This window comes from Gymnogyps californianus, chromosome 2 (assembly GCF_018139145.2).
Source record: "Gymnogyps californianus isolate 813 chromosome 2, ASM1813914v2, whole genome shotgun sequence".
Taxonomy (NCBI): Eukaryota; Metazoa; Chordata; class Aves; order Accipitriformes; family Cathartidae; genus Gymnogyps; species Gymnogyps californianus.
Window position 1 is genome coordinate 1,559,106 of NC_059472.1, and position 13,284 is coordinate 1,572,389.

The 13,284-nt window shown below is 45.1% G+C and overlaps 1 protein-coding gene across 1 annotated transcript; it reads left to right on the forward strand.

Annotated features, from left to right (window-relative positions):
* The first annotated feature begins 2,453 nt into the window (after positions 1–2,453).
* LOC127029885 (lymphocyte antigen 6E-like) lies at positions 2,454–7,345 on the forward strand. The gene is made up of 3 exons (XM_050915687.1): positions 2,454–2,505; positions 6,203–6,322; positions 7,134–7,345. Exons 1-3 carry the CDS (start codon positions 2,454–2,456, stop codon positions 7,343–7,345), a joined length of 384 nt encoding a protein of 127 aa, XP_050771644.1.
* The last annotated feature ends 5,939 nt before the right edge of the window (positions 7,346–13,284 follow it).

Sequence of the window (13,284 nt, forward strand, 5' to 3'; positions counted from 1 at the left end):
GGCCCTTCTTTTCCCTCACTCAGGGCTCTGTCACCACTGATTCTGAAGGACCTATGCTGCCGCCTTCTCTCCTCAAATAATTTGGCTGTCTTTTCGGTCACAGCATGAAATGTCTTCCCTTTATCTCTGCTTATTTGCCCAGATCTGATAAACACCCCGTGAATCAATGACAAAGCAAGAGACAAGATGGATGCAAAAGATCAAAGGAAGGTCTTCACTGGGTCTAAAAAGCTTCTGGAAGCCATGGAAAGTGACAAAAGCATCCCTTTTTCAAAATTAACTGCTGCTCTCTTGTCATATAGCCAACTCATGGCTCCATTTTGAGGTCCAATTTAGTTTTCCAGAATGGGTAGCAATGGGATATTACTCTACAGAGGTGACTCAGCTTCCTTGCGTTTTTTGCAGTCTTCCTCAATCTTACTTCTCACTTGGTGTCCCTGGCTTGCCTGCTCCAGGCCTTCCTCCAGGCTGAAGGCTGTGATGCTGGGCAGCAGGAGACACCCTCCCCACACTGGCTGCTTAAGTGTTGCCTCTGACTGCATTGAGTTTCGTAATCTGCCCTCTTGAGAAAGAAGGAATCACTGCGACCCCATCACTGTGCTGCAAAATTACTGCTCTCCAGACGCTGAGAAGAGGGCGTGCTCCAGCACTGCAGTATGCCTAGGTACTAACGAAGACGTTAACGTCCTGGGGAAAGCTCCCAGATAACTGTTTGATGTAGAAGAGCCTGTTTCCTACTAAAATTTCTCTCCTTAGCACACGTTTGTTGGCAGTGCTGGGGATGTCTTAGACTCGCCACTCTCTTTCAAAGCTGACTCGCACTGAGCCAACATCCTATTGCATGAAGGTTCATGTAGAAACAAATGGATGTCAGCAAAGTCAACATGAGGGGGCATATGGTAATCGTTAGAGCACTCTTTCATTCATGGAGGAAGGGAAAAGGAATATATATAACAGAAGTCTATGGGATAATTAATAGGACCGAAAAAAGGAAAAAATGGTTGCTTCCTTTTACCCTCATTGCAAAATACCAGCAAGAGGACACACCCACTAATTATGAAGAACAATCTGTTTATAACACACTTGGGCAGTAAACTGAATTGCCCTCTGCAAAGCAGAAGGCTCGATTTGATCATCACCAGCACGTCCCCCGGCTGACCTCGCAAACCTCCAAACCCAAGAACGGGAATGTCTATTTTGACATCAGGCTTGAACAACTCTGGAATTCACCGCCTGATGATGTCATTCTAGGAGCAATTTAGGAGGGCCTGAAAAAGTATCAGAAACTCACATGGATAAGGAAATCATCCAGTGTTGGAATGATTCATATTAGACACAGACAAAAATACCCTACTGACGGCTACTTCTAGGTAACTGCCTGTTAAGTTATTCCATAATTACCAGCAAAAGCGGAGTTTGGTAATTTTTTCTTTTGCACATTCTGCTACCTGCTTTCCAGGACTAACCTCACTTTGGAAGAAGCTCTGTTGAGACGGCAGCTTGAGCTCTTGCAAGATGCATCTTGTTTTAGGGTCTATTTCCCAGAATGTCAGAAACAGATTTTAAGAAATTCAGAGGAGAGCAACACAGAGGAATAGAAGAAAAGGGATTGATTTAAAAGGAGAGATTGAAAAAGAGACAGTTTGAGAGATGGCTTTTTTCAAAATAGAGCAGCAATTCCAGGATGCCAATTTGTGGTATCGTAAAAGGAGGGCTGATTTCCAGAAACTGTTTAGCGTGGAGAAAAGCAGACCCTCTAAAGGATCCCTGAAATAGAAGCAAAACTTCATTAAATAAAAAGTGTATAAGGTATTTGAGAATTACTACCAAGAGAGAAGCGAGCAGAGGGATTAACTACAGGTAATGGAAAATTTATAACGAAATGAAGACTGACATTAAAATTTGAGGAAAATCTTCTGTTTAACTAACAGTTAGCTAATTTCATTTAGTGTAAAATGCACTGATTTTATTGGAGGTAAACCAGTGCAGGCCAGCTGAGAGCCTGAGCTTCTGGTACTGTGGAATAATTAAAGAAAATGAACGGTATGAATCCTGGTACATCACGCGCTGACTATCCAAAGGGATTAGAAAAATGCACTGCTAGGACTATCTCCCCGTGCCTCCGGGCTCTGCTATTTCATCAGTGCAGCTGCTGCTTCTGCTGGGAGGAAGGAAAGGAAGAAACTCAGAGGAGAAGAGAGCAGATCCTCATTTCCCATCACTCATACGACCAGAAGAGCAAGAAATGTGTCGCTAAAAGGACTTTTCCCCAAGGTGCCAGCCTGTTCCATGGGCTCCAGCATGGAGAACTCCCACATGCACATTACACACCCTTGAGCTGATTTCATGTCCACCCGTGAGCCATCTGGAACCTGTAAAACTGCTGCCATTAAAAAGGTATATAACCTGTCCTCCAAACATCTTACCAGTCCAGCGGAGAGGATCTGGTGGAGATGAAGGCTACTCTTGTCACTTTGTTGGCTGCTGTCCTGTGTGTGGAGCAAGGTAAGCCTCTAATGCTGCTACTAGTTAAGATAAGGCTTATAGAGAAGATGGTGAAAACTTCTCATGTGGCAAAAATTAGGAGGGCTGTCACCAGCTTTGCAGTATTGCAATGCTGCAGCCACGCTGCCACCAACTTCCTTTTGCACTTTGATTAACGATTTGCTGCAGAAATAAGATCCTGATAAACTAATTCTTCTTTCCAGCGGCAGTACTGAGTGATAGACCCCTAATTGTACGGTGCTGGATGCCAGGTTATATCCATGCAGTGATCTATGGGATTGTCCCAAATGATGCAAGCTGGAAGAAAGCATAGCAAGACATATTTTTTTATCCATATTGGTTTTTGAGTATTTTACAGACTTTTCTGTACCGCTGCTTCCTCCACTGTAGTGAGCCACGTGGTTTGCCATGTGTCTTGCTCCTTAGCAAATGCACCAGTGAGAATTTTTATAGATTAAATCAGAGGCAGAGGTGAAAGAGGTTTTCTGTGCATATGTCATGTTAAAGGCATCCTTCTCCCAAAGGGAAGACTGAAGTACTCTGAATGTGTGTCCTTCTTCCGGGACTGATAGGCATGTGTTGCTACATCGCTACTTGAACGTAGGAATAATGACCAGATTGCCAGTATTTCCCCCACACCTGATTGTTTCCCAGAAACCATGATACATATCTAGCAGGGGTTGAGAAAGAGGCATCTAATTAATTCTTGCTCTCTGATGTATCAACCCCCTACTCCTACCTTTTTTGAACAGATGGTTCTGCAGCACGCCTGGAAGATCAGAAGCTTCGGCCAGTTTTGGGATGGGAAAAGGAGTATTCAATTCTAAAAAAAGAAAGGATTTTGTGTCCATAATTCCTGAATGCAGTGACACAACATGGACAGAGGAGAGTAATTATCAAAGGCAACGTCCTCAGCATTCCCCAGGATGAAGTGGAAAGCTAATAGAGATCCAAGACTCTGGTAGCACACATTCATGGTGGGATACCTTATTGCTGTAGCAGGCTGATGACATTTTATATAGGCATCAGCTTCCAAATGGACTGAAGGACAGTCTTTTATACAGCACTTTTCTGTAGCCCAGTCTAGATTGGAGAAAGCTAGTAATTCTAATACCAAGGCTTTCACATTCAAGATTAAGAGATCACAGCTTTCTGGCCTAATAGAGGGACAAAGGAAAACTTGGAGATAACTGTTATTTGATCCTTCTCATGTATCTGGGGTCCCATTCAAGACCCTAATAAGCAACTTTTGATCAAAACTGTTGATCTCTCAGCCCACCAAAGAGGGTCTGTTGCCATGTGCGTCCATTAACTCACCATTATAGATATAGTATGTCCAGAAGAAATCTTAAACAGTCATGATCCTTTTCCCTGCTCCAATGTTGGACCAAACCAGGCAGATGTTTGCCTAATGTGTCCTTGAAAGTTTTCAACAAAGAAGATTCCACAGCCTAGAATTGCTCAGACTCTCAGCCTTTTAGAAAGTTAGTCTTAATATCTCTTAACATCTCTTTTTCTACAGTTCTCCTGTGTTTTCACCATAGGATGTGTAGAACAGTTTATTACTTTCTTCTCTGCAGCTTCTTTTTGTTTGCATGAAGAAGGTTACTGTGTCTTTCCTCAGCATTTCCTCATTTTTAACAAACAAACTAAATGCTTCCAACCTTTTCTACAAGGTCATATTTTCAAGATCTCTGACCATTTCTCGTCCCTCTCCTCTGGTCTCTCCCAAAATGCTTTGCCTATCTTTTGAAGTGCCGCATACAGATTTGGTCATCAGTGTTCCAACTGAGGCCTTGCCAGAGTGGAAAGGCCACTTTGCATATCTTGCACATGACATTGCTGCCTGTGTTCCCTTGGGTGACATTTGTTTTCATCGTTGTAGTGTGACACGGTTGACTCCTGCTGTTTACACTGCAGTCCTTAATTGTAACTCAACCAGTTGTTCCTCATCCTACGTTTAAGTGGCTAATTTTTATCTTAGTGTAATATATTTCTCTTTATTGAACTGCATCCATTCTTTTTTTCATTCTTTTATTACATCCGTCAAAATCACTTAGAACTCTTCTTACAGTATGTTTTCAGCTATTTTGTCCCTGGCATCATCTGAAAATGTGATGTGCACGCTCTATCGCATCCCTACTGTCACTAGTGATGATACTGTATAGACCCGAGCCCACAGCAGAGCTCTGAGAACCTTATGAGTTGCATTGCTCCGATTGGTTTGACCAATAACCATTGTGAACTACCCTGTGAGGATGTTTTCATGTCTGGCTTTGCACCCATTCTGTTGCATTTTCACTAGCTTGTGTTTCCTGGGCTTGCTCATAACAACGTCATTCAAAATTGTGCCAAAAATTTTGGTAAAACCTTATTGCATCTCCTCTTCCTGTTCATGAAGATTCAATTTTTTTAGTGATGAACGAAGCAAAAAAAGCTACACGGTGTTATGGCCCTCTGAGCATCAACAGTTGACAACTTTTTCCTTCCCTTCCCTTCCACCAGGAACTTCTCATTTAATGGTCTCTCTGACCTACATCGCCCTTCCACTTTCTTACTGCCAACTTCTTATCGGGCAAAACTGCACTCAAAGGAATGTGTCCTCTAGTTGTTTTCTGCCCTTTCCATACTGACAGACTGTCCCCAGACTTACCAGGAACTTAGCAAGCATTCTGCGCTGTGTTTGCTTCCCTTTCCAAAAATGTCTGTGTTTTTAAAGTAACTCATCCTCTCTCCTACACACAAAAACACATACTTTGATCTGCGTGATTTTGCAAGCTCAGAACCCAACCACCACCATAAAACCTATAAATCAATTAATCTGCCTAGCTGGGGAGCGTTCTGCAGACACTTTGGTGTGGTCTCTCATCCAGACTGTGTTTTTGCTCTTCTTCCTTTTTATCATTACTTTACAGAGGCTTTCCAGAGGTCTGTCCTACCGCCTTCTGGTTTTGAGGTCAAGTGTGTACATTCTTGACAGATAAGACAGCTCATCGCTGCGTGCCCTTCCTGCCAGTCATCTTCTGTATCTGCATTGCAGATGTATGAATTATCCCACCAAATATGCGCTTACCAGTTAAACCATACTTTTGGTTAAGACTTCCCATTTATTCTCTATCTTACAGTACTATGCTGAAGTTCAACAGAGCATCTGACTACTCTCGCCAGACTTCCTAGGACTGAGGTTAGGCCAGTTCAGTTAGTGGCGTTCGACCACAAGAAAGAATACGTGACAGTATTCTCTGAGCCAGACGAAAGAGAAGTAGGACACTGGGCATTGTCCACCTCCTCAAAATGCTCCAGGCATCCTCAAGTTCTCCTTGGAAAGCCCTGCCTAGGCTCGCCCAGGAGAAGCGACTGAGCAGTAATTGGCAATTCACGTGGCAGAGCTCTCAGGACAGAGAAGCTATTGCTCAGCAATAATCTCCATCATAAAAGACCCCAAATCCTTGAATTCCACTCACATCTACTGCTGCCAGAGACTGCAAACAGATCGATAACACTTCGCAGTATGAGACGTATGAGACAGAGAGGGATTTAACATCGCTGCCACGGGTCAAGGGATAAAGAAAGTCACTGGTCATTCACACCCAAGCATTCATCAGGCTATAACAGGGAAAATGGAGATATCTGGATGGTAGGTATTGTGGTTCCTAAACCATGTAATGTGCTTTTTCTTTTTTTTCTTTTCCCCTAGCTTACCCATTTATGTGCTACGTGTGCCAAGAACAGGAGTCCAACAAGAACTGTTTGACCATTTCCATGTGCGCAAAGGAAGACAAATACTGCGTGACTGTCCGTAACAACGTTGGAACAAGTACGTTGCTGAACAACACCTTGTTTGTGCTGTAGAAGAGCAGTCCCAGGAATGGGCTTTCATCCCAGTCACGGCCACATATGGAAACAAGAGTCCCTGCTCACCAGCTGCCAGCAAACACCGACCTTGTTGCTCGCTGTTGCAGTCGCTGCAATGTCGATACATACTTGATGTTGTCACCAGGAGTTGGGCAATGCTGAAGACACGTATAGCAGCACCAGAGAGTGAACTCAAGCCTGGGGTTGTGTGCACTGCTTCACGGTTAGCTCCCCCCAGCTTTCTGCTGACCGCTCCAGCTAGCTCTTGCTATGGCAATATTCACTCCCAGGGTTGTTTTCAAAAATGTTTGGGCAAAACTGCACCATGGCTGACTCCCTCTGCCGTGGACAATCCCCCAGGTCTGTCCTTGGGGCTCTGCACCCTCAAACACCTCCGTGTGCTCTCAGATCAAATCTCAGGTCATACAATACATTCCCCCTGGTTTTATGCTGTAGGAAAACCGTCCTGGTGGGCAGCAACCCAGCCTGAGCATCGCTTCAGGTAGCTTGAACTGAAAGCCACCCATACATGCTAATTCCACTTTAGGGACAGATGAAACATGGAGCCCAGAGAAGACCAGCATCATTGTTGCAGCAACACGTGTGGACATGGCCAGACTGTTGCTAGTCCTGAGCAGAGGACATATTTGCCTCGGGGACTAGTGCCTGGCCTTCTTTTATTCACCAATGCAGATTTAGCCATGGAAAACATTTTAACAATGATTCTTACATTCTACTCTTTCTTTTTTTTTCCCCCTTCTCTTCTGCATTAGAGCCCAACAAGCCTAAATATGTCATCTCTAAGATGTGTTCTCCAGCATGTCCAGCAGCAAGTCAGCAACAAAACCAAACCTATCAGAGGGTTTCGTGCTGTGAGAAACCATTATGCAATGTGAATGGAGTCAGCAGCAAGCAAAGCAGCTATGGAGTGATGTCCCTGGGTGTCCTAGCCATTATTACTTACATCTTTGCATGTGGACTGTGACGAGTTAGGAAAAGCTCCCCGTGATGGCATTGTTGGCTGAAATAAAAGTGTGTTGCTCTGGGATAATTATTGCTCTCAAAGAGTCGTGCTTTGCAGCTGAGCTTCCCCTGGGATTTTCAAGAGAGTCTAATTAGGTGCTGAACTTCCATTGATTTTCTAAACCTACTTGAATCCTAAGTGTCCCCAGACATTCAAGTCACCTAAGAAAACACATAAAAGACAGCCCTTTTGACATGTTTGGGCTTCAAATCGTTACAGCTCTGAAGAGATCCTTGAAGACATATTTTTGTCTCTGAGTTTCAAAGCACTGTGAGGAATAACAACCCATCCTGCCTGAACCACAGGTAATAGCTCAATAGTTATGTCAGCACAGAAGGGACGTTCAGTATCTTCTGTTCACAGTAAGTTGGTTATCACACATCAGTCAAGCAGTTCATAAACAAGTAAGTAGCGGTAAAGCTTATTTCTGGCAGCGTTTTGGACACTCCTCCAGCCTCAGTGGGGAACAATTTCTGGCTCCTCTGGCTCTTTGCTTTCGTAGGGGTATCACATTTTGAAATGAGCATCCTTTATCGCCCAGCTCCAATGTGTTGGCTGAGCTTGGGGAAAAGGCAGAGAGGAGCAAACGTGGCTGAGAGAGGAAAGGCAGCAGCAGGGTACCAGTGGGGAGATGGGAGGGAGAAGGGAAAGGGGGATGGCGCAGCATGGTGAACACTGCGCTGGGAATTGCCCGCAGGCTGCCTCCTCATGGACCTGGTCCAGCTGGAAAAGAAGATGTCCCCATATCTATTTATTTTCCCTCTTTTTTTGCAGGGACAAACCAACCTGACAGCTCTTGCCAACCCCAGTCATTTAGAGATTGTGAGATGGTTTCTACAAAACCGTGTTCCTGGCATAGAAACGATTGATTGTGCTGGGCTTTGTTTGGTTTTGCACTCCAGGCTCTCTGCTCCCTCCTCTCCCTGTGAGAGCTGCAGCTGAGGGGAGACAGAAAAGCTCTGTAGGACGCCTGAGGGTGTCTACAGAGAAGAAGAAGGGCAGGCAGCCAGAGGCTAACACAAACAGCCCAGAGCTTCTTGGTCATAGTCCCTGCTGCAAGCTCACTTTTCTGGAAAACAAAAAAAAAAAAAAAAAAAGAGGAAGAGTTGGCAGCATCACTAGCTCAGCTGTGTTCTGGGGGAAACCAGAGCTCATACAAAGAATTCAAGGGTGGGTTTTTTTTTGGATGAGATGTTGTATTTGATGGCTGAATGAGATCTTTGGTTTGCCTGAAGCATTGCCTTGGAATTCTGCTGTATTTTGGTTGCACATGTGGAAGGATGCACGTTTTTGAGATGTTTCACACTGCCTGGACTACAAAGCAACTGGTTTCCCAAGAGTACGGTCAGCCAAAGATGCCCCATTGACTTCATGTTTTGTACTGTGAAGCCCGGTGCCTGGTTTTAAACATTTTGTTTAAAGGACAGGAGGGAAACAAAGCAAATGAAGGAGGTGACACCAGTGTGCTGGGCAGGGACAAGAAGATGCTGACGCCCATTGATCTGAGCATACTGGTGAGCCGTGCCCAGCGATGACAGATGTCAAGAGGGAGAAATGTGAACTTGCCAGCAGAACATGCTATTAATTTTCTCTCACCAAAGACAACCACAAAAAAGGGAAGGAAAGCTATGATGGAGAAGAGGAAGGGAAAGACTTTTTAAACCAAAAGGAAGGAAGAGGTGTCCAGTTGCTAAGGGCAGGGGCTGGCAGCACTGGTAGGGGCTGTGGTGGCCGTGCTGCATGAGTATGTGCTCTATGAATACCCTGCACAGAGGGAAGACACTTCTTCCCTGCAACACATCGGGTGCTTTCAAAAAACTCCAGGAAAGTTGGGCTCCGGGCCAAAGCCATTACTGTTTTTACCGCTAGGCAAGTTGGCACAGGAAAGGGGAAGCAGAAGGAGCAATTTATATCTCAGCCACTTTCACTGGACGTGAGAAGGCAAAGACCTGGTGGGTGAGACCAGCTGGCAGGGAGGGAACGAGTCAAGGGTTGAGACAAGTCCACTGAGGCCAGTGGCATGCGGGGGACCAGGATGGGCAAAGCGAAGGAGGGAGAGCAAACCTCATCCAGATCTTTTTTTAGAGCAGTAGAGTGGGAGTTGCTTGCTACAGGGTCTGGAAGGAGAGATGGTCCGCTCAGAGCCCAGCTGAGCCCAGCAACCACTACTGAAGACTCCCTTTTGTGTCCTTCCACTTCTGCACTGGGATCCCTGGCTATCGGACACTCTTTAAAAAAGCTCCTTGGTTCGGTTTACGGGGACTTTCTCCTGCTGGCAGATTTCTGTATGCATTGTCCCCCCTTGCAGACCCTTATTGCCTTCCTAGCTCTTCCCCTCCTCTTCACCACGCCAGTTTAAGTGCTGCCTGCGGATAGCACCCAAATGGATGTGGCCTCCAGCTGGATCAAATGGACAGAGGGGTTCCTAGGTCTCCTTGTCTACAAATTTAGAGGAACCCTTTGTTTTCTTGAAATTTCTGGATGCCAGAGCACCTGACCATACCAGGATTATGCTGATTGATCCTTTGCAGGTGAAGTGCTTTAAGGTTTTCACTGTGTTTAAAAGGATTTACTGGTTACATTGGCAGTCATATCAGGACCCACCTGGTTCCTGGACTGAAAGCCAACAGTCATGAATGAGGAGCTGAAGGTCTCTGAAAAGTGAGTATGGGGGTAGGATTTACGAATGGACTTTGTCAGAGCTGATGCTCTGAGCGGGAAATCACTGAAACTCTTTCAAATAAAGAAGGAAGAGGGACACTTAAAAGCTGTTCTTCTTGGTTGGGGGTGAGAAATGGGGTACATGTTGGTCTGGCTAATGACAAGGCCACAGCTCCCTTTCCACACCGGTACCTGCCTTCCCTGGGCTGGAGGATGGTGCAGGTAGAAGATCAGGGCTCCTGTGGCCCAGGAGTTTAGGCACAGACAGCCAAGTCTCCTCTTCCTCCATGGGAAGAATCAGTCACATTTGCCTTTTCAAATGAAGCTGCAGTGTGACGTTTGGTTGGTGGTGCTCTCCAGGCTTAGCTGCGCTTGCTGGGAGACAACACGCAGGTGATGCTTGGAGGTGCCACTTCAGTGTAGAATTTGTTTTGCAATCTCACAACCACTTTGAGTTGCACACCCAAGAGGCAGGAGATGTGTTTTTGCTTCCAGTCTGCAGTACGTGCAGAGTAAAAGGGAAGACAGGTGTGGAGGCACTAACCACATCTAACACAACAGTAACAGAGCCATTTTGCTGCCACGGATGTTCATGAGATTAACACGGATTAGCCAACTAACACATCAAAAGCAAGAACATTAAAATGAAGCAGGGCACAAGTCTAAGCAAATAAAAGGTGGTGTTTTCAATATGAGTATGCGCATCAGCGAGGGATATCAGCCAAACTAAGTGGTGTCCAGGCACAGAGGCACTGGGAAAAGAAATCTTTGGCATCCATTGCAGCTACCAAACCCAGCCTGTTTCACCTGCTCCTGTTTCTTCACGATAGGGACATCTGAGTATTTCAGAAGACCGGATACCACCAAATGCAGCATCCATCATTATAAAGGGGATGGGGGAGATTCTGGGGACATACAGAGCAGTCAACCCAGACCCCAGTCTGGGAAAAAAACTCTGAAATAAATCATCAAACAATTTGCAATGGTGTAGGGGCTATCAAGGAGATGGGGATGAACAGCAAGAGCTTTGTGACAGATGGGTGTTATTCCCACCTGTGACAAGATGGCAAAATCTGTAGTTAGGGTAAAAGTGGTACCTGTCACATAGCTCAGTGTTAATAAAGCTTTTGGCACCGTATCACATGACAGTCTCATAAGCAAAACTAAGAAAACACGGTCTAGCTAAAATCATGAGCAAATAACTGTCAACAGTTTGCTGTCAAACTGGAATGATCTATTAAACAGGGTCCTCGGTGGCTTGCCTTGGCTCTGGTATGATGCAATGTTTTAATTACCGATTTGAATGATGGATTAGAGAATAAGTTCATTGAGCTTGCAGGTGACAAACTGAGAGAATCTGCAAACAGAAGAATTCTGGGTGACTGATAAATCTAAGCAGTAGTCTGAGAAAGAGGATGTAATTTAGGAAGGACAAGCACAAAGCTCGACAGTTAGTGTGGACCCATCATCTGCACAAATACAGGATGAGGAAATCTCCCTTGCAGCAACGTGGCAGAAAAAGAAGTTGCGGTGGGTGTTATAATAGATGACAAGTTTAACATGTGTCAAACAGGGAAAAAATTATGAAGAAGGCCTTGCTGGAACTCTGCAATCCACTGAAAAGTCTTACACATTGCACTGGGAAGTATAAACCGGTGTGTGATGGGATGAGATCCTTCCAGTGTCTTCTCCAAAGGGAAGGCCTGGGCTGCTCCATTCTCCCCACTTTTTGCTTTAGGGTTCACACAGCAGCAAAGGAGCTTTTAGATAGGATCAGAAAGTTTTCCTAGCATCTAATGTATAGGGAAGAGCTGGAGAACTGCCTCCAGCATCAGCAGCTTGAGCATCATTATCAAGATGCATCAAAGCATGATAGAAAAATACTGTCCTCAGCATCTCGTTGGTGTCTCCACTGGGGCTGGAGAATGAACTTAGTTGCCTCTCCTGATTCTCTCCGTCTCCTTTCTGTCATTCCCATGTACCTGTTGTGGGTGCTGGTTCCCTTCACTAGAGCAGAATTGTGGTGTTCAGGCTTGACTTCTTTGCTTTATCATAGAATCAAAGAATGGTTTGGGTTGGAAGGGACCTTAAAGATCACCTAGTTACAACCCCCCTGCCATGGGCAGGGATACCTTCCACTAGATCAGGTTGCTCAAAGCCAAATATATAGCAATGTCTAGCAGAAAAGGTGACACAAAGATGCTCTTCCACTGACATCATGCAGGAACTTTACTCCAAAGGATGTTCAACCCCCAGAATATCTTGAGGGTTCCCAGGATCTCAGTCAACAGTAAAGCAATAGACATGCTTTACTCTCCAGTGAGTGGAGAGACAGCTCTGCATAATATGAATAACATATGGTTTTCTCCTCTTTCACCTGATTTCTCACCGAGGCAAATCCCTAAGCACCACACAAAGCATTGTCATCATGCATGGGGGTGACAGGGGTTCAATCTTCCTTGGTCCAGGAGGGCCAGGAAACAGTCAGTGGCTCCTTGCCTGGTTCTCACAATAGCTTATCTGGGACTTGCCTCCAGCTCCAGGGCCTGCTCCAGCATTAGATATTCATCAGCAATTAGATAACGTGCAGACAACGCTCCTGGGAACAAGAAACTCCCTTCTGCAGTCTACAGGAAATTAGTGTAATAAAACTCACTGCAAGATCTTCCAGAAGAAAGCAATTTTATCACACAAAATCTCTAAGCAAGTTGATTTTGCCCTCTCACACTCATCCTTAGAGATTTAATTTGATCACTGTCTCACAAGCACCAACATGTGTGTGCCCAGATGATCTGGCCAGTGTCACTTCTATGCTAGAGGTAGCCAAGAGATGACAGCTATGCAGTTCTCATCATGCCTCTGAGGTTCTTGGCAGAGCACAACAAACTGATTTTGGACTTGCCTTTTACAGCCTTTAGAGAGAGGATGCTCTTTTGGCTCACCTTCCCTTTTATTTTGCCCCTCTTAGGTGAAATTCCTCAATCTCCCAGTTCTTTTGTTTTCTTTATCTGGGTGTTTTATGGCTCCCACTCCCTTTTTCATCCTCTGGAGACTCTTATCTAAGGTTAGTTTGTTCCTCCTCTTCATTCGAATGAAGTCAGACACAGGGTGCTCTAGAGCAGTCAACACATGCCTTTCCTTTTAACCCTTGCTCTGCTGTTTCCTCTAAGTGCTTTCACACACTTGCACGTTCTCACTCCTATGTCTTTCATACCAAACTTAACATTTCTACTACAAAT

What these genes read in the sequence shown, in the direction of transcription:
- LOC127029885 (XM_050915687.1), top strand. Translation starts at nt 2,454, where the DNA reads ATGAAGGCTACTCTTGTCACTTTGTTGGCTGCTGTCCTGTGTGTGGAG. An exon ending in TGTCCTGTGTGTGGAGCAAG is followed by an intron (nt 2,506 to 6,202) that starts GTAAGCCTCTAA and finishes CTTTTCCCCTAG; the next exon opens with CTTACCCATTTATGTGCTAC. An exon ending in CCGTAACAACGTTGGAACAA is followed by an intron (nt 6,323 to 7,133) that starts GTACGTTGCTGA and finishes CTTCTGCATTAG; the next exon opens with AGCCCAACAAGCCTAAATAT.